The 23,629-nt window shown below is 41.0% G+C and overlaps 3 protein-coding genes across 4 annotated transcripts; all 3 read right to left on the minus strand.

Annotated features, from left to right (window-relative positions):
• Positions 1-1,013: 1,013 nt before the first annotated feature.
• uqcrc2a (ubiquinol-cytochrome c reductase core protein 2a) lies at positions 1,014-8,108 on the minus strand. The gene is made up of 14 exons (XM_034089078.1): positions 8,006-8,108; positions 6,412-6,507; positions 6,157-6,306; positions 5,932-5,996; positions 5,765-5,821; positions 5,544-5,668; positions 4,703-4,800; positions 4,547-4,604; positions 2,587-2,682; positions 2,308-2,507; positions 2,139-2,219; positions 1,957-2,033; positions 1,722-1,875; positions 1,014-1,329 (listed from the first exon to the last, which is right to left on the minus strand). The coding sequence occupies exons 1-14, from the start codon at positions 8,036-8,038 to the stop codon at positions 1,246-1,248; spliced, it is 1,374 nt and encodes a 457-aa protein (XP_033944969.1). The 5' UTR covers positions 8,039-8,108; the 3' UTR covers positions 1,014-1,245.
• A 455-nt stretch (positions 8,109-8,563) lies between these two features.
• Positions 8,564-19,852, minus strand: LOC117451625 (kelch-like protein 20). 2 transcript variants are annotated; one of them, XM_034090022.2, is made up of 12 exons: positions 19,763-19,852; positions 19,147-19,431; positions 16,907-17,041; positions 16,632-16,823; positions 15,435-15,578; positions 14,688-14,874; positions 13,881-14,027; positions 13,657-13,785; positions 10,869-11,045; positions 10,612-10,758; positions 9,900-10,065; positions 8,564-9,378 (listed from the first exon to the last, which is right to left on the minus strand). In XM_034090022.2, exons 2-12 carry the CDS (start codon positions 19,423-19,425, stop codon positions 9,222-9,224), a joined length of 1,860 nt encoding a protein of 619 aa, XP_033945913.1. In that variant the 5' UTR covers positions 19,426-19,431; positions 19,763-19,852; the 3' UTR covers positions 8,564-9,221. The 2 variants fall into 2 exon arrangements, with proteins under 2 accessions (XP_033945913.1, XP_033945914.1); XM_034090023.2 differs by lacking the exon at positions 19,763-19,852 and adding an exon at positions 19,622-19,755.
• Positions 19,853-20,240: 388 nt separating this feature from the next.
• Positions 20,241-23,418, minus strand: anks4b (ankyrin repeat and sterile alpha motif domain containing 4B). The gene is made up of 2 exons (XM_034089527.2): positions 23,152-23,418; positions 20,241-22,193 (listed from the first exon to the last, which is right to left on the minus strand). Exons 1-2 carry the CDS (start codon positions 23,310-23,312, stop codon positions 21,071-21,073), a joined length of 1,284 nt encoding a protein of 427 aa, XP_033945418.1. The 5' UTR covers positions 23,313-23,418; the 3' UTR covers positions 20,241-21,070.
• Between the last annotated feature and the right edge of the window lie 211 nt (positions 23,419-23,629).

A 23,629-nucleotide genomic window follows, 5' to 3' on the forward strand; every position in this document is an offset into this window, starting at 1 on the left:
ACACAACTCACTGTCTTCTCGCGATACTACGCAGAAACGGGGTTCAGGGTGACCTGAGTCGCCCTGGGAGGCAGTTTTTTGGGGGGGTCGGCGATTGCTACAGGGGTGCTATGAATGTTGGGAATTTGAACCATTTAAGTACAATATGAACTAAGGCTGTTCATGCAATGGTCCATGAGAATATTCTAATTTATGTCTAGTTTATTTAAACATGTCTTTGAAATGTTATTATGCATTTTCACGGGAAAATAACACTGTACCATGTCCTTTTGGGGGTGGATTACCTTATAACCTTCTAGTTTTCTTTTCTTCATTATGCTTTATGCTCTTATGCACTTTTTTGATGTTCAATTGAATATTTTGTAAATTGTCCTTTTGTATACAATAATAAAATCTCACGAGGCAAAAGTAAAAGTGTGGTTGAAATACAGCTCAAATTAGAGGACAAAAAAAATTGCCAACAATTTGAATAACCAATTCATCATTCAAGTAAACTTTGACAAGTTCCAGCATTTAAAATGTTAACATTGTACTACTTCTACTTGCATTGACTGTAGTTTACACTTGTCATTTTATGCTTAAATAACTAATTAAATGTGTTTATCTTAGCTATAGCAATGAGCCAGAAAGCAGACAAACATTTTACTCAGAAAACACAAGATAATGCAGCCTTATGATTAAAGTACTTTTATTTGTATTCTTTATGTATATCATTCTGGTTTTACTTTTCTCTTTAGTGAATTATACTTAACAATGCTGCAAACATAATTAGAAGTGAAAACAGGACTGCTAAAAATGTAACGTAGGATGTTCAGCATTGGCAACGTTAAATCCTGCTTAGTCATGTTTGTGCTTTTGTGTCCCTCCATTGGTTGAAGAATGGAACAACATCTCGGAATGCTGAAAATACCAGCTGCCTGAACAGCCCTAACAGAGATGCCTCAACTCTCCTGATAAAACATGAACCTTAAGTACATCTGGATTCATTCCAAGATACAAATACAAGCAACAGCTAGTGGTTATCACGTTCTTTAATTTACATAGATATACAGTTCAATTGACAGAAAACAAAAAAGATATTGCATTATGATTCTCCAGGTCCTCGTTGGTGCACTTACTGCAGGACAGACACATGATTGGTGACATCAGATGAATTGTTGCAGGAGGCTTTGATGTCCTTTTTCCTTTTGAAGCAGCCCGGCACAGCGAGCCAGAAATAAAACCAACCGTTCTTATGATTTATCTTCATAATTCATCAACGAAAGGTGTATTCAACAGTTGTCCACAAGATGCCATGGTCTTCTTGCCATCCACAAATGTATTCGCAGCCTGTCAAGTAAAGGTCAGAGGAAACGCTTTAATTTAAAGCATTTTCTTAAGTGGTCAATTACAACTCCAATACAACTCTATTTAATTAATTAATAAAAATTGTCACTTTATATTATCTTTCTGCATTTATCGGTAGTGCAACTTTTGGGGTTTTTGTTATGTTAATCGTTCTCAATAAATAAATGCTGAGATGATTTTCTCATGTTTTAAATTCAAGTATTTTGTTTAACCGAAAGTAAAATCTGAAGACACCTTCTGTTTTTTTTCTGCAAGAAATAGCTTTTTAAAAACAGTTACCTGCTGATAATAATACATTGTCTGATAAAAAAATCAAAACATAATTATTCACTTTTGACAAACAGCATCACCACCTCTACAGTAGAGACTCTCACCTTGACCACTTCGTCATGGGTGACACCATCTATGGCCTGGAGGATGGCGTCAGGGAGCTGGTACGCTGCAGTGCTCAGAGCCTGAGCCCCGATCTCCTCCATCAGACTCTCGGCGCTCTCTATTGACATCAGGTACTCTGCCTTCACCTGGTTCCTAAGCAGAGAAGTCAATCATTTTGTTCTGGTACAAAGAAGGCTTCACCTTCGTCTGTCTAACGTTACTCAGTGAACTCACTTTGCTCTGATGATGTCCTCCTCCGATACATTTCCCTCTGCCACACCGCTCACCTGAGCAACGGCAGCTTGGATCACCTACACAGAGCACAAGCAGCAGTTTAGAGAAATGTAGACTCAGGCATCAATGCAGATTTTAGATCGGATAACATTTATCTTTGAATTAGTATTTTAGTCAATCACCTCTCCTGCTGAGTCAGCTTGTGCAATGGTATATATGCCAAACAGGCCGGAGTCGGTGTATGAGGCATTGAAGGCTGTGGCCTGAAAGACAGCACGTTTATAACTAATGCAAACACAGTAAGTCTACAACTAAACAACACCAAATAATATCCTCTCTTTTTTAACTTACATCAAATGGCTGTGTGGTGGCTTTGGCAATACCCTGGCTCAGCTTGCTGGTGATGTTGGAGCCTCTCTTAATATGTGGCCCAGCTCCCAGGATCCTCTGCAGCACGCTGAAGGCATTAGCCTCTGCGCTTCCTGTCACACCGCCCTCGCTGGTAATCAGGGCGTGGACCAGGTCATCGGTGTTCTGCATCCGCAGCTCACCTGCAAAAAACAATAGCATTATGACAATGTTCCAGTGATAAATCTAAGAGAGTAATGTGTTAATAAACTGAAGCTTCACCTCCGCGGTACACAGCCTGAGCCACAGGCGCTCCCGCCCCGCTGCGCTCACTCAGGAGCCCCTCGCCCAACTGCCTTAGGACAGAGTGCTTCACACCTGCACGCAGGAATCAGACAAAACTAACGTTAACATGCAAATTAACTGGAACAGAGCACACAAACTGAAAAACACCTTACATTCCCGGGATAGAAAAACATCCATAAAAGTGTACAGTGGGGCAAAAAAGTATTTAGTCAGCCACCAATTGTGCAAGTTCTCCCACTTAAAAAGATGAGAGGCCTGTAATTTTCATCCTACTGTAGGTACACTTCAACTATGAGAGACAGAATGGGGGGAAAGAATCCAGGAAATCACATTGTAGGATTTTTAATGAATTAATTGGTAAATTCCTCGGTAAAATAAGTATTTGGTCACCTACAAACAAACAAGATTTCTGGCTCTCACAGACCTGTAACTTCTTCTTTAAGAGCCTCCTCTGTCCTCCACTTGTTAACTGTATTAATGGCACCTGTTTGAAGTCGTTATCAGTATAAAAGACACCTGTCTACAACCTCAAACAGTCACACTCCAAACTCCACTATGGCCAAGACCAAAGAGCTGTCAAAGGACACCAGAAACTAAATTGTAGACCTGCACCAGGCTGGGAAGACTGAATCTGCAATAGGTAAGCAGCTTGGTGTGAAGAAAACAACTGTGGGAGCAATTATTAGAAAATGGAAGACATATCAGACCACTGATAATCTCCCTCGATCTGGGGCTCCACGCAAGATCACACCCTGTGGGGTCAAAATGATCACAAGAACGGTGAGCAAAAATCCCAGAACCACACGGGGGGACCGAGTCAATGACCTGCAGAGAGCTGGGACCAAAGTAACAAAGGCTACCATCAGTAACACACTACGCCGCCAGGGACTCAAATCCTGCAGTGCCAGATGTGTCCCCCTGCTTAAGCCAGTACATGTCCAGGCCCGTCTGAAGTTTGCTAGAGAGCATTTAGATGATCCAGAAGAGGATTGGGAGAATGTCATATGGTCAGATGAAACCGAAATAGAACTTTTTGGTAAAAACTCAACTAGACGTGTTTGGAGGAGAAAGAATGCAAGAATGCATCCAAAGAACACCATACCTACTGTGAAACATGGGGGTGGAAACATCATGCTTTGGGGCTGTTTTTCTGCAAAGGGACCAGGACGACTGATCCGTGTAAAGGAAAGAATGCATGGGGCCATGTATCGTGAGATTTTGAGTGACAACCTCCTTCCATCAGCAAGGGCATTGAAGATGTGGCTGGGTCTTTGAGCATGACAATGATCCCAAACACACCGCCCGGGCAACGAAGGAGTGGCTTCGTAAGAAGCATTTCAAGGTCCTGGAGAGGCCTAGACAGTCTCCAGATCTCAACCCCATAGAAAATCTTTGGAGGGAGTTGAAAGTCCGTGTTGCCCAGCGACAGCCCCAAAACATCACTGCTCCTCATCACTGAGGAGATCTGCATGGAGGAATGGGCCAAAATACCAGCAACAGTGTGTGAAAACCTTGTGAAGACTTACAGAAAATGTTTGACCTCTGTCATTGCCAACAAAGGGTATATAACAAAGTATTGAGATGAACTTTTGTTATTGACCAAATACTTATTTTCCACCATAATTTGCAAATACATTCTTTAAAAATCAGACAATGTGATTTTCTGGATTTTTTTTTTCTTCTCATTTTGTCTCATAGTTGAGGTATACCTAGGAGGATTACAAAATGCACAGGCCTCTCATCTTTTTAAGTGGGAGAACTTGCACAATTGGTGGCTGACTAAATACTTTTTTGCCCCACTGTATGTGTAATCACTTCAGGCATGCTGACACACATACTAAACTACATTAGTATCTCTGTTGGCCTATATGTTTCTACCCCTGTGTTTGGGCTGAGGCTACATTTGAGGATTGTAAAAATCAGCTGTGACACTCACCTAGTCCTACAAGAGCCATTCTCCCAGTGGTGAAATTGTCCGCAACAAATGAATGCAGCTACAAGGGGGCGATAAGGAGAAGAAACGTGTGTTAGAGCAAAAGAAGAAAAGCTTATGTCAGATATATTCATATGTTTTAATAAATAAGATTCATACCTGTGCAGAAGAGATATGGCCGACCATGTAGTCCGGGCAGTACAGAGAGTTGGACAGGGTATTTTTGTACGCTGCTTCATGCAACTTCTCAATAACACCTGCGGGAGAAAGTAGAAACTTAGTAGAGAACTTTAGTTAGCATGCTCCATAAATTACATCTTGTTTTCCATTCAGTGAGTTTAGTTTCCGTAATGTGACAAATGTCTCCTCACCTCCCCTCTCTGTCTCCCTTAACTGCATTTTTAAAGGGGGATTTTTTTGACAAGTATTTAAAATGTCACGAGATGGATAAACCACCAACACAGAATTTCACATTTTTTTACTAGGTCTTTGAGCATTTTTAACATTAAATGTAAATCTAATGAGACCCTGTGATGAGCCAATCCTACTGAAGAATTGATTCAAAGATTTAAAGGCTTCAAAGATTTAAAGGCTTTATTGTCAAATGCTCAATAGTTACAGCGGCAGGCATACACAGTGACCATGACAATCTAAAGTCCCAGGAACCGCTGAACATACAATGAAACTTAAGACATAAAATAAATAATGAATTAAATAGTGCAACATAATGGTGCAGGAGACATAACTGTGTGGAAGGAATAAGTCAAATGTGTACTTGTAAAATAGAATAAAATGAAGTGTAAAGTAGTGGAATAATTACTCTAATGGAGTCGGCATGGACTAAGTGTGCAGCCGTTACCTTTTACCAAATGTTTCTGATAGCCTTGAACCTAAAGTCCTTTGCGTACAATTGCTCTCCTTCGACTCAACATAATGACAGACTGACTCCATTACCACAGTGAGAAAGCAGGATGTTCAGAGCTGAACTGTTGCTACCGACCTATCTGAGGACACTGCTGAGCCAGAGCCTTGTCGATCTTCACTCTTGACGTCAGTCCGGACACCTCCCATGGCCGAAAATCCTGAGCTGTGATCACGTTGACCAGATACTCAAATAATGAATCTCTGCACACACAGATACAGTCATGTTAACACTTACATAGTCATCAACATGGGAGTGGAACAGCATTAAAGGCTTGACATACAGAAAGCAGCACTTACATGTTGTCTCTCATGCATCCTGCCGTGTAGACGGTGGTCTCCCTTGATGATGTCACACTGAAAGTAAATAGGTGACAACACAGATGTATCAATGGGGCTATAAGGTAACACTGGTATTTATTTTTAGACTGTCAGTGTGTGCATGTGCAGAGAGTACCATCACTGACCTCAGGCTGCCCCCCAGTGCCTCCAAACCACGACAGATCTTGAAGGCAGATGCACCCTTAGTGGTCTAAAACACAACACAAAGTGTTTCAACAACTTTTTACAGCATGTGGGTGATAAACAGGTTAAGATATAACAGTCCAATGGCTGAGATACTACTTATCAAAGTACATTTACTCAGGAGAAGTACACAGTAAGCAGCTACAGAACACACAATCACAAGTTACCAGGTTTGCTGCCAGTCGCAGCACATGAGAGACGCCTTGGTTCTCCACAGTCTCATAGCGACTCCCAGCTTTCACAAACACACTGACACTGGACAGCGGGGAGTTGTTCTCCAGCGATGCTATCACCAGACCGTTGGGAAGTTTAGACACCTGAAGCAGCAAAAACAATTGTTACTGGGAACTTGCAATCAAACAATGTCCAGCGTGATTGTAGGCTGAAACAGATATGGGTATTTATATTTGAGCAGTGCCTACCTGGACATTTTGGGGAGGGAGAGGTTTAGCTAAGGACGGCAGAGCGAGGGGTTCAGTGAGAGCTGGACTCCTCCTGGCAGCCGCATAGCAGCGTTTCTGTAGGAAGAGGAGACACACGATTTAACACAAGCATCTTGTTTTCTTTCACTGCTCTTGACTTGTGTTTTCCAGTTAAAAAGGGGTACAGACTCAACATAAGGATTAAAGAAAAATAAGTTTAACCAAAGACTGGCAATCATGTATCCTGTGAAACCTAAAGATTAGTTGTCTTTACTGACAGCATTAGCATTGGAAAGGGACTGTCTGACAGTGAGGTAAAGCTGTCAAAATAAACTAAATATAGCAACAAATTAAACCAGCTTTAAGGTGGCTAAAATATTGTTCACTTAGGCCCCAGTCCACAGCCCAGGAGCTGGTATGTTTCTAAAAACTGGAGCGATATTTACTGTTAGTAATACACTGACTATGGATAGGATCCCCTATCAGACAATCTGGCCCATGAAGAGTAATATGACCTCTAATGTTTCCTTACAGCAGCCGTCACCTATCAACCTCTGATACAAGTACATGAGGGCTTAAGAGATATATTTGTGTTTCCCTGCCCCTCCTCCAAAGTAAATCTGAGGGGTCGGATCATATCACTAACAACAGGTAAGCAACAGGTTTATGCACTATATGATGATATTTGTAGTATTATCAAGTTTGATGATTACACTTTTTATTACACATTGTCAGGAAAAACATTGTGTTTTTAAGATGTATTTCAAATGCAATATTTGTATTCTGTGTGCATGTTTACAGACCTTTGATATTCAATATGCCCCATGTAGTTTATGAGAAACAGCCATTTGTGTACTATAATTATTAGCCTTTGCGTATGGGACCTCCGTGTTGTTATTTATATATAATAAAACATATTTGTAAGTAGTAGCATGTGCCCAAAGATCAAATACAACATGAAAAAGCCTAAAAGACTTGAACATTTGTATTGGGCACAAATAAGTAATGATAGTTTCCACCTCTGGCTTGTCATGCACTGACAGCCTGTCATAAAGCAGAGCTGGTGTGTCAGTGTAATGTTAGGTTGTCGCGAAATAACCCGTGTAACTTTACTAACATTACAGTATAAACACAAATTACATTACACATGTTTCCTGTAAAGTTTAAACAAAGCCTGTGGCCGTAAAATATCTGGTTGTCACTCAGCTATGACCACATTAAGGGGTGTTTTTCGTTTGGAGACACCTCAACCAAAATATTTGGGAAAACCTTACCTGGCTTCTGACATGACCTTCAGGTTGCAAGAAGCTAACCAAAAACAAGCTACACCGCTATAAGTATTTCATAAACTGTTTTACTGGAAACATAACGTTAAACTGGGCTTTCTGTACATGTGACTGACTTCAGGGTGTGATTATGAAACCATGAAAACAAGCCTAACGTTAGATAAATCTGCATTAGCTAGCCACCTAGCAAGCTAACTAGCCAGCAGGCTAACTGGAGCTTAATTCCCCTCAAGCAGCTCCAGAATCACAATGAGTTGAACTCCTGACGGTTACACGACTTATATCAAACTGAGAAAAACGGGACTCACGGGGATATTGTGGAGGGATCGGATTCCTTTCATGACTCCAGTCTCCTTCAACCGGTACAGAAAGACAGATATGGCGGCTGGCGTCGTATTACCCAGAATCCACTGCAGCTAGCAGACTATCAAAGATTATAGGACTTCAAGATAAACTTTTGCAGCAGGTTCAAAGTTACCAAAACTATTATAAACTTCGTTTTGTGGTCAATAAATAAATTGATAGTATACATAAAGATATTTATACGAAGATGTTTTCCCTAATTATGTCTAGTTTAGGAGGGAATCCCATTACTGCCAAGAAAAATGAGTATGAGATTTTAAATGACGTGAGTGAAGCTTGAACAATAAAAGCTAAATTATGAAGTAGCCTTTCATATATCAGGGCTTCATATTGAATCAAACTGAAATGTAATAAATAAAAACAATACGTAGCTTGGTCTAATATCTCTTTACTCTATAGTGGACATTTTCCACTGGCTTTGCTTAAATATACAAAACGTTTTAAGTTGTTTAAGGCCGTTTCTGAAATAGCAACAACAAAATAAAAATTGCACTCGCAATACATAATTTAAACTATTTATTAGAACACACTCCATTAAAAGTCACTACAATGCATGACACACATTACAAAAATAGAATCAACATATTACAGGTAGTAAAGACAATAATTCAGAACTTACAAAGCATTACTTACAAAAACACAGCTCGCGTATAGACAACTTTTTCACGGGTGACCTTCAGAAATATTCACAGAAAGATTATTTGGCCCATAGAGAATCTTTTGTCAACCGTTTACATTTTTTTTAAATATCTTTCTCACAGCTAATCACACCCCAATAAATACATCACATCATTATAACAGTACAAAAATACACTATGTTGGCTTTTCACAGATTTGAGGTGTTCGGACATCAAAACAGTACCGTAAACATACAGAGAGCCAGATCAGACTGCTGACTCGATCGTCAATCAGTAACTTAATATCCGTGTACCATATGTCTTTTGTCATCAAGGCAAAAATGGGACACAATTGTGACTCATTCCACAAGCAGACGTCGATCAAAACCGACTACTCTTTGCCACCGGTAACAGCTCAATCAGCGCCGTGCCAGATCCCGGCATCCCATCTCAGTAAGCTGCTCTCCACAGCACTGAGCTTTGTAGGGCACTGTCCCCTAATGAGGGTGCAATGAACAACCATGAAAGATTCAGACACTGTCGCTCAAATGTCGTTTGGCGTCTCGGGTAAGCAGCACATGTGGATGTCCTTCCTGAGCTGGAGAGACACACAGCTGAGCCAGCTGCGACTGGTGGGCATCTCCCCGACGATCTCCCACGTGTCCGTCTCATCACAGTACCTCTCGATCGTGTCGTGATATCTGCATGTACAGGGGAAGGAGCATTAAAAGTAGTAAGGCTGTAAATGTCTTTTGGTTTTAATGCAAGAAAAAAAAGCCACTTCACATTCCTCTTTACATTCCAACTGCATAAGAGCAGTTCATTCATTTTTTTTAAATAAATACAATTGAAAACAATATCTTACTGGGATTATTGTGGCTGACATTGTGATACGCCTCATGATAATGGAAGAAGAAAAAAAAAGGGTATCATTATTCTTATTTCATTTAAACATTTGAAATGATCGTGCTGTAATGTTTTTCATGAGGATCATCTTAAAAACAGAGTTTAAAAAAAACAAATGAATGGAATTTCACATATTTGCCTTCCTCGGATTTGGATATTGCAATAGTCCCATCTTGTGATGGTGATAACATTCAATTATCAACTGTTAAGCCCCAATTGATTGTCAAATCCTGGACTCATGCAGAAGTTCCTGCTGGGATCAGATGACATTACATTGACAAGCAACTTTTCAAAATGTTCCAGGTGAGCCCCTCACCTGTCCCAGCCCTCTTCTCCTCCCAGGACGTAGATCTTTCCATCCACCACTGCCGCCCCTGGCCGGTACCGTCGTTCTTTCATGGGGGCGCACATGGTCCACTTGTTGGTCTTTGGATTGTAACACTCCACCTTATCTGTGTTCTCTGTTGAGGCGTGCCATCCTCCTGTCAGAATAAACAAGAGATAGTCATGATCTTGTTTGATTTCAATGTATATAAAAAGGTCTTGCTGTGTTGTTGTCGGGTGCTATAAAAGAAGATTGTAACTTTTGTAAGTTAGTGCCCATTTCTGATTGTTTAAACGTTTCAGCCAAACAAAAATATGTAACCTGACAAAAAATAATCTGGGCTGAAAATGTCTTGCCACTGTCAGCAGTAATGATTTCAATAAATTATCTAAATGTAAATTATTCAAGCTCATATTTTATTACCACATACTTTGTACTTTTCTTAGTGCTGCGAGTCATCTCCCTCATGATGTTTTAGTTTCTAAAAAATATATCATTTCTTATTAGTACATCAGATGTAAACAGTGGCCAACATGGGCATTACATGTTAGTGTGTCGAAATAACTTCTTATTGCGCACATTTATCCAAAAACTTGCTTTGTATTTTATCAACATTTTATTTTATATTAAATGTTACACTCCCACTAAATAATGCTCTGAGGCACAATGGTGGGGAATAGCTGCTGTAAAGTGTGTTACATACCTATAACATAAATCTTTCCTTTGAGTGTGCAAGCAGCTGAACCCGAGCGGGCGATCTGCATGGGGGCAACCTCGGTCCACATCGAGCGTTTAGGGTTGTACACCTGAGCGAGGTCTGTGCCGTCACCATCCTCTAGAACGGCTCCACCTACCAGGACAGGTTGACACAAGCATAATAAGTGGTAAAACTGCAAATATTTTCAGTCAAAAAGCACAACCTCAGGAAAATCGTTCACATGTGTAGCCTGTGTTTCCTACCAGTAACGTAGAGCAGTCCGTCCAGGGCCACCACAGCGGGGCTTGTGACGGCCATCTTCACCGACTCTGTGAACTGCCAGGAGTTGGTGTGAGGGTTGTAGCACTCCACAGAGTCCAGGCGGGACCCCCCCTCCCACCCCCCCACTGCATACACAAAGCCATCCAGCATCACCAGGCCTGAGGGCAAGATTAACCAAATCAGTAATCGCGTTTTATCTAAACATGACAGATATTTACCCCCACATGTTAGAGTTAACTTAGCTAAGAGCTTCGATGTGTCCTGGCTCAGCGGCGGAAACAAAACTTATGCGTGCGGTCTGTTTCTACACGGTAAAAAACAATTCTTATCTTTTAGGGTTGGGTTCCGAACTCTATCGACTGTGTTACATATCTATTCAAATGGGGCCAACCTTTAGTGCCTGGGAGGCAGAGTATATGATCTGCAGCCATACCGCACCTCAGTGTCGTGTTTAATGTGCTGGCAGAGGAAAAGAGAAAGAGGTATAGATTGTTCCATACACAGAGAGTCTAGGTAACAGCATCCCACAGTGGTTCCAAGTCTGGTAACATATTCCATACTCGACACAAACTCAATACAACACTTGTACACAAAATGCAAAGCTGGCGTTCTCACGTTATACACAAGTGACAGGCTGAAGGTAGTGGTGAGATTCGAGAGGAAGATAGGGAAGGGGTTTACTTTGTGTGATGTATTTAGAAGTTTGGAACTGAAATGACATTTTCTTAAAGGGGACCTATCATGCAAAATGCACTTTTCTTCATCTTTTATACATGAATATGTGTCCCCGTTGTGTCAGGGAACTCACCAAGTGTCAGAAAACACAACCCTCTCTTTTCCTCCAAACCCAAATCTCTAAAAACAGGGCTGCAACGGATCTGATACAGATTTGAAAATTCTCTGTCAGGAACGAGGAGCTCCGCCTATATAACCTATAACAGTGCTTCTCAAAGTGTGGTCCGCGAACCACTGGTGGTCCGTGAGCGGCCCCTAGTGGTCCGTGAGTATATTGGTAACATTTCACATTTGAAATAAATAAATACATTTAAGTTTTCCGCACTCTCGCGGGAATATCTCCGTAATGGAACACGTTTAAGTTTCACTTTCTATTGCATGATAAAGCCCAGGGCAACACCTTCATCACACATGTTGTCACTTGTTTGTACCATTTTCAGGCGATTTATAATCTGTTCTAGAAAAACGATGTGTTTTGGGATATTTGTGGAGTTCGGTGGTCCGCGAGTGTTTTTTTATTGGTTAAGTGGTCCTTGGTATGAAAAAGTTTGAGAAACACTGACCTATAACCCTAACCCATAAGCCCACCCCCTTCTCAATCAACTTCCTCTCGATTGCCTTTTGTTTATTTTACTATATTTATTTGTTTGCCTGTCCTTGTTTGTCTATCTTCCCTCATACTGTAAAGCATCTTTGAGTTGTGAAAAGCGCTATATAAATAAAATGTATTATTATTATATGGCCAACTCTCCACCTATCATGGCCCATCCACACAGCGGCGTGCGTTGAAAGCTTCACCATTCACTTTGAATGGTGTGATGTCACTTTTCGCCAAACTGCATTGTGGGAAGCGAAGCGGAGTTTTGCTGGCGTGGCTGGCTGCAAAAAGTTGAGCAATGTTCAACTTTTGAAGCCTCGGCAGAAGTGTCAGCCAATCTAATCATATGCCAGTACAAGCTTTAGCCAATCAAACCGCTGCTTGTGTGTCAGGGGCGGGAGATTGGTTGTTTCAGACACGTCCGCCGGCAAGCTTCATCGCACGCCGCTGTGTGGACGGGCCGTCAGGTGAATGTGGGGTTGGGCCATGGCCGGCCATTGCCGCTTGAAAGCGCTGTAGTACATATGCCAGGCCTGTAAGTGGTGCTATAGTCTGCCACAAAAGCAGCGAAGAAGACTTCCCGCGCATGGTTGCCCTTCTGTTTATTCTCCGCTGTGGCTCTTTTTCTCCCTCCTCGAGGCAAGCGTTTGTGCCTCCTGCTGCTGTAATTCAATGCAATCCCTCCCCGCGAAGCAAGCACTGTAATTCTCTCCGGTTTGCCACCAGCCGATGACAAACACCCACCTCTCCGCCTCTTACAAGGGACGAGGGAACCGTGCGGCAGAGTTTCAGTTAGATTTGTTTTCGCCGGTCTACATGTCCGTTAAAGTTGAAATCTTACGGACAAACTTAGAAAAGTGCCGGTCAAAGATCTTCTTTGTTATTTATTGAGCTTTAAAACGAATGAATAATGACTATATAATCATATAAGAATAAAACACGGAGATCTCTTTTTCTCCCCCTCTTCTGACAGCCCAGCAGCTGATCTCAAAGCACGCTCCCCTCTCCTGCAGGGGGGCGTGGTCAGCTGCAGCTCATTTGCATTAAAGCTACGTCACAGAATCAGAACCTGCAAAAACAGGGCTGGAAAGAGCAAATAGAGCGAAATGAGGCATGGCTAAAATGCAGGATCTGTTTGGTATTTTGAAAAAAACAACTATATTTATATACTTTACATAGGTATGGCCCTACAATATATTGTTCAAATATAGCATGATAGGTCCACTTTAAATAAAGAGACAGTAAAATAGCCTCAAAAGGAGCCATTGGTTAATAGTTCAAATGTGAACGTTACCCTATTCTACTGTTTCAACTAAAACTTGGCTATAATCAAAAATTATTAGCCAACAGACAGATTTATCACATCATATAAATGAGTTTAAATCACTGAAAGGCCTAATCAGGTCCTATGTGTTGTTGTAGTGAGAGTGCCTCACCTAACTCAGAGCGAGCAACATTCATGGGAGCCATCTCCATCCAGGAGTCGAAGCAGGGGTCGTAGCGCCACATCTCCCTGCTGGCTGAGCCGTCAGGAAACTCTCCTCCTGCCAAATACAGAGTGGAGTCTGCAGAGGAGGAGCGGAGGAAAAAGACGTGTCACTTAGCTGCTGCTCATTTCAGAGAGAGGGGGACACAATATGGAGTTTTGAATTGATCTCACCGGACACGACCAGCCCGTGTTTGCTCACAGCGAAGGGCAGGCAGGCCAGATTCTTCCACTGATTGGTCAGAGGATCGAAGCTCTCCACGCTGCGCAGCACCACCTTGTCATCCTCCCCGCCAACTGTCACTATCACTTCAGCTGTCCCTGTTGCCGTGGTAACAGTAGTAGAAGAACAGAGAGACGTGAGCCGAGGCACACTTGCCTTTGGATAGATATTCATCTAATCCCTGTAGGATACAATGTGGTCGTATACAGGGCTGTGACTATTGTTGGGATTATTTTAAATCATACAGTATCTTAATCCGTTTGGTCGATTCTTTTTTGGTCCATAGACTGCCTCTACAATTTCTGTGCAAATTAACAGATCTAAATGTTTGATTTTTGCCCGTTATGATGCCCCCAAACCGAAACATATTTGGTTTGATTAAATCCAGCAAATATTTACTTTTGAGAAGCTGGAACCTATGAATTTGTGGCATTTTTGCTCAAAACATGACTTTATTAAATCAATGATTACAATAGTTGCTGATAAACCTTTATTGACTGATCGATCAATCCTCCAATCGTGTCAGATGTAGAAGTGTGTGAGCACCTAATGGAGAGAATTGCTGAAACCAGATGCAAAAGCTGTCAAATATCCCATAGTAATCCCACAATCGCTTGAAAACCCACTAAAAAAATTGCTTGTTTGTGAGGCCGTGCTGGACCATTTTCTGGAATTGCAGCAGATGAGTCGATAAGATTCAAAGTATGTCACAGTCACATATTTTTTCAGGAATAGCTATAGAAAGTGAACGTGTGGACCTGTGGACCTGCGCGGCCTCGCTCGGGGACAGTAGAGCTCTCCGCGGCGGTCCTTCAGCAGCAGGTAGTCCTTGGCCTCGGAGATGAGCTTCTGGCAGGCCTGGTTCTCCTTCACCACATCCAGAGACTCGATCACATCGTGCAGGTAGTACGGGCTGATGAGAGACAGGCGGATGTGTTCAAGGACCTTTGAGGAAGGATTAGAAAAAGAGAACTAAGGAACTGCCACGGTTATCACTGCTGGTTGAAAAGTCACAGGAGTTAAAAATGCAAAAAATGAAGCCAGGAACTCTTTAGCTAAGCACACTCACCGGATAAGATGTTAGAACATGATTAGTCTGGTACAGTACATAACCCCTCATAACAGCACGACCAGTTTAATTTATACTTTTAGAGACATAGCTCAGCTTGAACACTCCTCACAGGTTTCCTTTGATGGTTTCTTATGACCTTCCGTAGAATGTAATGTTTGGAAATTATTAAGTATATCCGTCTTCATCTCCAGCATGGTAAAACAAAGAGTGCAAAATACCTCAAAGGAAAAGAAGGCAACAATGACAACAGACAGTGTTCTCCAGAGGTGGCATGTCATCCTTCATTTATGAATGTCTTAAAGACTAACAGCTGCTCAGCACTGTGACTCAACATATAAAGAGATGCCTACTGCTCAATACTATACTTCAAATGTATACATGAACAATAAAACATTATACAGGCATTCCTCTATCGGAGGTTGTGTAAACTGACCTTTTCAAAGCTCTGTTTTCGAGTGGCACATTTGTTCAACCAGGACATGGCGGCCTCAAACACCAGCTCCTCTTTAGGCACATTGAGATAATCACTGGCGATGATTTCTGTCAGTTTGTCCACACATAGAGACAGGAACTCCTCCTAGTGGGAAAAAAACGACACATGAAACTGTGAAAAATATAAATCTTAACCCGTTTTGTATTAGGACAAAATATCATTTCCTCCATTAAATCATGTAAACCAGTCATTCTACAGAAAAGGTGGAATCTGGGTGATACAAATCTGCTGAAATATATTCCTTCTAAACACATCTAAAACCTGTTGAATAGCAATAACTAACTCTTAACTTGATGAATCCACAACAAGTAGAGCTTAAAGTATTTTTATTATACAAAGCTTATTTATATAGGAATGTCACTGGTGTTACCAGGAAGAAGAGTAGCACCAGTGAAAATTGAGAAAACACTACCATTTTAACAAAATAGCTGCAATGTGTCAAGACCAAATATGGCTTTTCTGTAGAATGATCCAAACTTGTTATCTATACAATTAGTGAAGAAATGTCCCTCGCGATTTCTTAGTCTGTAACTTTGCCTCTTGATTGCTTGTTAAATTTGTCCATCAATGCAAAACCTAAAGAATATCAAATTCCCAATAAGCAGTAGAATTGTATGCAGTTGTATACATGTATTTTAATTCCAGTTCAGGATTTGTTTTACATAGTTGCTGGTGCTCAATTTAATAGGCTCTCTCCTCCGCTGCTTATTACTACGCACCCCCCCCCCGCGCGGAACAAATATTGGAATATTCGCTGCTGATTACTACCGAATATCCGGAGCCCGAAAAATGGTATTCGGGACAGCCCCAATTTGTATACATATCTGTGTATTGTATAATTGTATTTTTGTATTCGGGATTGTTGGAAACGTCATTTCGATCTCTCCGTCTGTACACACAAACTGAAAGATTGACATTAAAGTTGACTTTGAGTTAAGTGAAAAACTATTCAGTAAAGTTAGAACTATACAATTATTCGTTACATTTAGTTTTTTTAAGTTTTGAAAGCAATGTTTAGTTCAAACCTGATGTTGCCTTACATGTTAAAGAACACTCCCATTCACGCTTATTAACTAAACACAGCAGATACCCAGGTATCAGCATGTAGACTGAAAAGGTTTGATCAGCGTTTCTCACCTGCTGAGAAACGCTGCTGAATTGCTCATGAATGTACTCCATGCTGCGTTTTTCCAACACCTTACAAGAATGGGCCTCAGCGAAGCAGTGAATCCCCACACAGTTCATCTCGTCCATCTGACGCTCCATAAAGCGACAACAGGCCTCTCGAACGGCCATCACGTCCAACAGGTTGGCTGCTGCCAGCAGAGCCTGGAACAAATGTTGTTGTTTTTCAGCACAGATTCTTTAGAGGAAGGGTGCCAGTGAAGAAGAAAGAATGGCTGATACTTTACCTGCACATTTGCTTTAGAAATGTAGACCTCTGAGGTGTAGGCGTAGCTCACCAGCATGCCAATCATCTGAGGCTCAACTCCATTAATGGCAACCCGTTCCTGTTTGGACTCTATCAGGTCAGTAGAAAACATTGCCTGGAGAGATGGAGGAAACACCCAAAAATCCAAACTGTTTACATTAATTTGTAGCGTATGAACATCTGGACTCCTTGAGTTGTTGGTCCAAAGAAATGTGGGACCTTGTGAGAACTTGACTGTTAACATCGAATGTTTTTTTTAGACTAATATTGCCAAAGTTAGATTTATTGAATCATTGTAATGAAACCGTAATCCATGCATTTATATCTTCCAGGCTTGATCATTGTAATGTCCTTTTCTCTGGTCTGTCCAATTCTGATACTAGAACTGTTCAGTTTCAGCAGTCCAACATTATGAAGCTAGAAACGTGACAAAAACTAGAAAGTTTTACCATATAACATGTTGGCCTATCAGTAGTGGTTACAAGGCCATGCTACAAGGCCATGCATGTCTACTCCATCTGGGCTAATAAAGCCATACTGTAAACCAGAGGTGGGGACTCGAGTCACATGACTCGCATATTTTTTGACTTGAGACTTGCTTGACTAACATTAATAAAAGACTTGACTTTGACTTGGTATTCATGACTTAAGCTTGAGATAGATGACTTGAAAGGACTTGACTGGCTAACTTTACTTCAAAAATAGTGAAGTTTGGATTCAAGGATTATGTTGTATTATGTGACGCTAATACGAAAAGAACAGCGGTATGCAGGGTCTGCAGCATAAATATCAGTGACACGACCACCACAACATCCAACTTAATTCGTCACAACAAAAAAACCCACAGAGAAAGATGCGTGAATGTGTTGTGTTAGCTAGAAAGATAACGTTAAGTTTAAGTTACGTTAAGACTTGGTTTCAAATCGATTAAGCATTGCAAAGAGAAGACAAAACGGTAAATGAACACTAGAACTGCCAAGGGATTCATTTTGACTAACCCCGATACTGACAGGCTGTCAGGAGAGAGAGAGAGAGAGAGGCCTCATTTATTTCCCCTGTGTTATTATCAGAAGTTACTGTAAACTTTTGAATAATGTAGTTCATCTACTTTTAGTAGCTTGTTTAAATGTTTTAATTATGTTGTTTGTTTGTAGAAGTGCATCATTCTTTGATTTATTGTACAATGAATCTGAACTTTTTTATCTGTTATGATGATAAACTGAAGCAATTTCTAAATTAACCCAATTAAGTGAGTTTTAAATCGTCCTACTTAGTTTAATTGGAAATTATGAAGAGGAACAAATTAAATGATATCTATGTAGGTTCTGACGCTGTTGGTGGTAGTGTTAAGACATTTAAATTAAATATGTGTAATGGCAAATGCCATATATGATTTTCTTACCTGGAATTCTGCCTTTTTGAACAGACTTTTTGAGTCCTAGCTATATTGTCTGCAGTTCTAGGGTTAATATTAATCTAATATGATTGTCATTGGTCTAAATTAGATTTCAAATGATTAACTGTGTATGTAATGAAGATCATAGTGTGGGTTGAATCCATTTTCATAACCACTGTCTTTTAACTGATGCGGAAATGCGGAAACTGGGCTTATTCATCAGAATTTCGTATGACTTGACTTGCTTGACCTGAGCAATGACTTGACTTGCTTGACTCTCACCACAGTGACTTAGGACTTGCTTGATACTTGTAGGTCAAGACTTGAGACTTGCTCATGACTTGCACATGTAGGACTTACTCCCACCTCTGCTGTAAACTGTTACTCGCTTGATGCTAGTCATTCCTTCAGTTGCTTCAGATCCCTGTCGGAAAGGGCTGTCTGACAGCAAGGTAGAGCTGTGAAAATATTTAAAGTATAATACATAAACCTTTTTAGGAGGGATTTTTTGTCCACAGCACTACACTGTTATTCTGTAGTACTTGTGCTGGTCCTCTTGTCAGCTTGTCCCATCTACTCACATAAGAACCTATAAGAACCTCATCCAACTACACGTCACAGAATCCGATCTATCCCATTGACATTGCAATTTGTCACTTTTTTTTGTTTACTTTTATGCACTGTATGATGCATCACATTGCATGCAATCTTCGTAATTGTCAAGTGTATTGGGTATCTTCACTTTAACAGAAATTGAGTGATTGATGGAGTGGTTGATTGAGTGTGTAATGGCTATGACTGTGGTGACGGAGAGCTGTGTTTACCTGGAAGTAAGAGCTAAAGGAGGCCAGCACAATGCGATGGCAGGGGAACTCCTTGCCTCCGCAGCACAGGGTCACATCAGAGAAGGCGTTGTTGAGCCTCAGGCTGTTGAGGCCCTGCAGGACGGTGTTGGGGTGCCTGGCCTCCACAAACAGGTAGTCCTCCTCGCTGCTCACGGAGGCCGGGGGGGCGGATGCAGCTGTGTCCTCCTGGATCGGGAAGGTGCCGTTTATAGTGGACGGCGAGGGCAACACGGCGTGGACGGCGATTATTTCAGCCATTTCTCACTTTGTAGTGGAGAGACAAACAGACAGCACAGTTGGAACACCTTGACTGTCAATTCACGTGTTAGATAAAACCGACAGTTTAAAGATTAGCCGGTCATCACTTATTTTCCGTAAGTTAATTGCTGTTCAAAATTGCCATGTGTAAAAGTCGCAGGAGAAGCAACACGACGGAGAGAGGACCTGAGATTACCTGTTAGTTAGCGGACTAATTAGGTTTAGCGAATCACAGCCGATATCTCTCTCTCGTGATATGCTATCCTTCGTTTCAGCAGAATACATACAAGGCACAGGCAGGGGATATAAAGCATTCAGCAGTTGTAAACCATAATACCTGTTAGACACGATCGTGACCACAACAGTACAAGTACGAGCCCACCCTCTGCAGTCACATACTACCGTCAAACGGTAACGACAGGGCTTTAAAGCCTCTCACCGGAAGTCCCGCCCACAGCTCAAGAGCAATCACCCCCAAGTACTTCCGGCTTTGTGTAAATTCCCAAGCTGAGAAAAAAGTGTAATGTTTGCACCAAAGTCTTTGTTTTACTATTATATGCAATACGCTACTTTAAGACTAGAAGGATCATCTTACATCATAATATCAAAACTGAGTGTATAAATGAAAACATTAAATTATTCAAAACCTTTTTCATTATCCAGACTTGTAGTAGATTCCACATAGGCCTCTATACATGCAGCATGTTTAAAGAATAGGACACCGAAACTAATAAACACAAAATAAGTAATACAAACTGTCACTCATGAATGTTTTTTTTTTTTTAATTAATTATGCATTTTGCTTTACCTTATATTAGTTGTTTATACATCAAGCACACATGGAACAATGCAAGGAATTATTTAGAGTCCAATAACTATATGTTTTACCCAACATACTGTGTTCACTGGCTATTTGGTTGCAGGTTGTTAAGTGGGTTCATCAGATCTTTTTTTTCAAAAAATAATTCCCTGGATCTTTGACTTCCTGTTACATCTCTGGTTAACTTCTCAAGTTATCAGGTTGGGGCATTTTAACTTTAGAACAATAAGATCCAAACCCAATTATTTAGGCTCTACGCAAACTTTAAAATTAGTCTATTATTTTCTTTATTTGTATTTTGTTCACTTGCAGTTATGCTCTTTTGGCCACAATATACTGTCATAACATACTTTATTGGGACCAACTTTTTGTCCAAAATGGAATGTGAGTCCTCACAATGTGACTGTATGAACAAACCTATGTTCCCAAAACCAGGGAACAAGTAGACACACACAAGCAAATCTATGTATATATTTACCCATCACTAATTAGGAGACATTGTTTATTATATTTGATTTATTTGACAATTATATTTTCAAGTCAAAAGTAAAAACAACATAAAACAGCACATCTTCCAACGATTGTTATTTGTGGAAATCAACAACATCTGAAGAAACATCTGTGGATTTGTATTACAATTTTCTTGTCTTTCTCAACCAGATTTATCAATGCTTTTCTTGATATTGTAGGTAAGTACAGTAAAATTCAGTTTCGAGGAAAACATTTTCTTGTATTTGGAAAATCTAACTTTTGCCTCTATTTACAAAAAAACACTCTTTAAGCGTTAAATAGGATTATAATGTACCGTTCATGTGTTGTTTGAGATTACAAGCAGCTGTCTGTCATGGTGCCTGGACTCTCCAGTGCTTTCTTTCTGCGAGCAACAGCTTCCAGGATCTTCTTCCTGGGACCCAGCTGGATGCGGATGCCTTTCAGATCTTCATCAGAGCAAAGCATCAGCGCCTCCAGGTCTAGGTGCTCTCTGCTGAATGCAGGGGCAAACTCTGGAAAAGAGATGGCAGACAAGAATCCATCCAAAGGAGAAGTCTCCTGATCTTCATTATCATCCAGTCCCAGGTCTTCCTGATCCCAGGGCAGATCAGTATCAATTCCATCAAAGCCAGCAGCATCTTCCTCTGCATCAAACATCTCGTTCTGAACAAGGTAGCCCAAACTTTCATTGTTCCCACTGGGGATGTCTTCTGAATCAAGTCCCATCTTCTTCATGAAAATTAGACCTCCAAGGCCAGGCCGGTTGAAGATGGACTGTTTGATTTCGCCTGGTTCGTCGTCATAATAGTCTTCAAAGCCTTCCTTGTCTAGCATGCTCTCATCCTGCTCGTTGAAGACATCCAGAAACTCTGGCTGATCAGTCGCTGCACTATCCTGTTTCAGGAAAATGACGTTCCCATCCCCTCCTGTTCTCTGCAGCGTGCCTTTATCTTTTTTACTGAGCTTCTTCTGGAGTGTGCCTTTAACCCTGGCTGTGAGGGACCCGGATTTATCCGCAGCAATCAGCTTGGAGAACTGCTCGTTGATGCCGGACATGGTGCCACCCTTTGAGAATGCTGATGCCATGCTGGCCTCTGAGACAGATCCCGTATTATCCGCTCTGTGTTGCATTTTATCCATCTTGCTCTGGTGTTTCTTCTTCACTTTCTCGCATAGTTTTATATGTTTCTCTGCTTCTTTGATGGCCTCTTTCTTTAGATTGGCAACCTTCTTTGGATTTTGGTTGGTCTGCTGCGATGAAGCAGCATCTAGGAAGCGCACGCAGTCCATGCGGTCGTGAGAAGCAGCAACGTCCATAGCTGTGTGGGATTCATTGTCCAGTGCAAAAAGGTTAACACCGAAGTTGACGAGAAAGCTAAGGATGTGCATGTGGCCATTAGCAGCAGCGTGGTGCAGAGGTGTATTTCCCCAGATGTCACTCTTGTTGGGGTCTCCTCTGTTTGAAACAAAAACATATTTATTTTAAAGTAATAATCTGCAACTCTTATATGGGTTGGACTAGAAAGAGATATACATAGGATATCAGTGACATTTGGAGAAGCTGGTAAGTAGATTTTGGACAGAGCAAGGCTAGCTTTTAAAAAATATTTGTACAGTCTTCGGACACTAAGCTAAGTTAGCTAAGAAGCTCCAGCTACAGGTGTCAGACAATCTTCTAATCTGACTCGTAGCAAGAGAGCAAATATGAATTTCCTAACCCTTTACATTTAAGGTTAGAATTAACGTCTTTCATGTCAAACAAAAACTGATGACATATAATACCAAACACAGCTAAGTGAATTGGTAAACTATTAAGACTTAAAGTCCTCTTGCGCTGCGCCTCATTGTCACAGCCATAAAATTCTTTATTGCTGTATTCCTGCAATACGGTGTCATAAAAACCAATGACCAAAGTAGAAAAGCTTTAATTACTTCTTTCCACGTAACAGGGTGAGGTGCGTGTTACGCCCTGCTAAATAGGCTGTCCCAGAATCATATTTTTTTCAGTAAGAATGCTGTTCTAGATTGAAGCCTCTGTTTTGTTATGTTGAACAAATGATTCGGTGGGGGTTGTGGTTACAGATAAAGGGATCTTTTGTTTCACAGGAGGTTTTTGGTTGATTAAACATTTGGCTCAGCTCATGGGAGTGGAATTAAGTTTTAGCTTGTTATATTGTCTTCAGAGACATGTTTAAAACCAACACATGAAGAAAAACATTGACTGTATCTTAGTTTAGTTATAATGTGCTTAATACATCAAGAATTTCAGCAGAAATTACTTTAAAAAGTATGGTTTTCTAAAAATGTAACAATTCAGCCAATTTACCAAGCCTTTTCATTAACCATGAATGAGATTAAGCTGGCTATATATACAAATTACGCCTCGATGATAGAGAGGAGTGCATCATGCTTACTCTCGGCTGCATATGAGCTGAAGAACATCGACATGTCCGTGGAAAGCAGCCAGTAAAGTGGGAGTCATGCCATCCTCATCCGCAGAGTTCAAGTCCTTCCTCGTGGCCTCCTTCAAGAGGTCCAAGTATCCATCAATCGCTGCTTTGTGGTACCTAGACATCTCTTCACAAGAACAGAAACGTCTCTTTTTTCACTTTTCCCCCCACTCTCCTGTCAGATGCACACACTGACTGAACTGCACACACCGAGCAAACAAAGTGCTTACTGGGCGTCAACGAATCAGCAGATCAGAGCCATAAAAGAAAAGCAAAGTCCAATTCACTGCTGTCAGGCACATAATCTTCTGCTGCTTGAGATCATCATTAAGGTGTGTTTAAGATGCATTGTACAGTGTGGTCACAGCAAAGATTTCCAGTATGGCCTTATCATTTTCTCATCTAAAGAAAAACTGTTCGTACAGTGATCATCCCACAAAAA

This window comes from Pseudochaenichthys georgianus, chromosome 8, assembly GCF_902827115.2.
Source record: "Pseudochaenichthys georgianus chromosome 8, fPseGeo1.2, whole genome shotgun sequence".
NCBI classification, from domain to species: Eukaryota; Metazoa; Chordata; class Actinopteri; order Perciformes; family Channichthyidae; genus Pseudochaenichthys; species Pseudochaenichthys georgianus.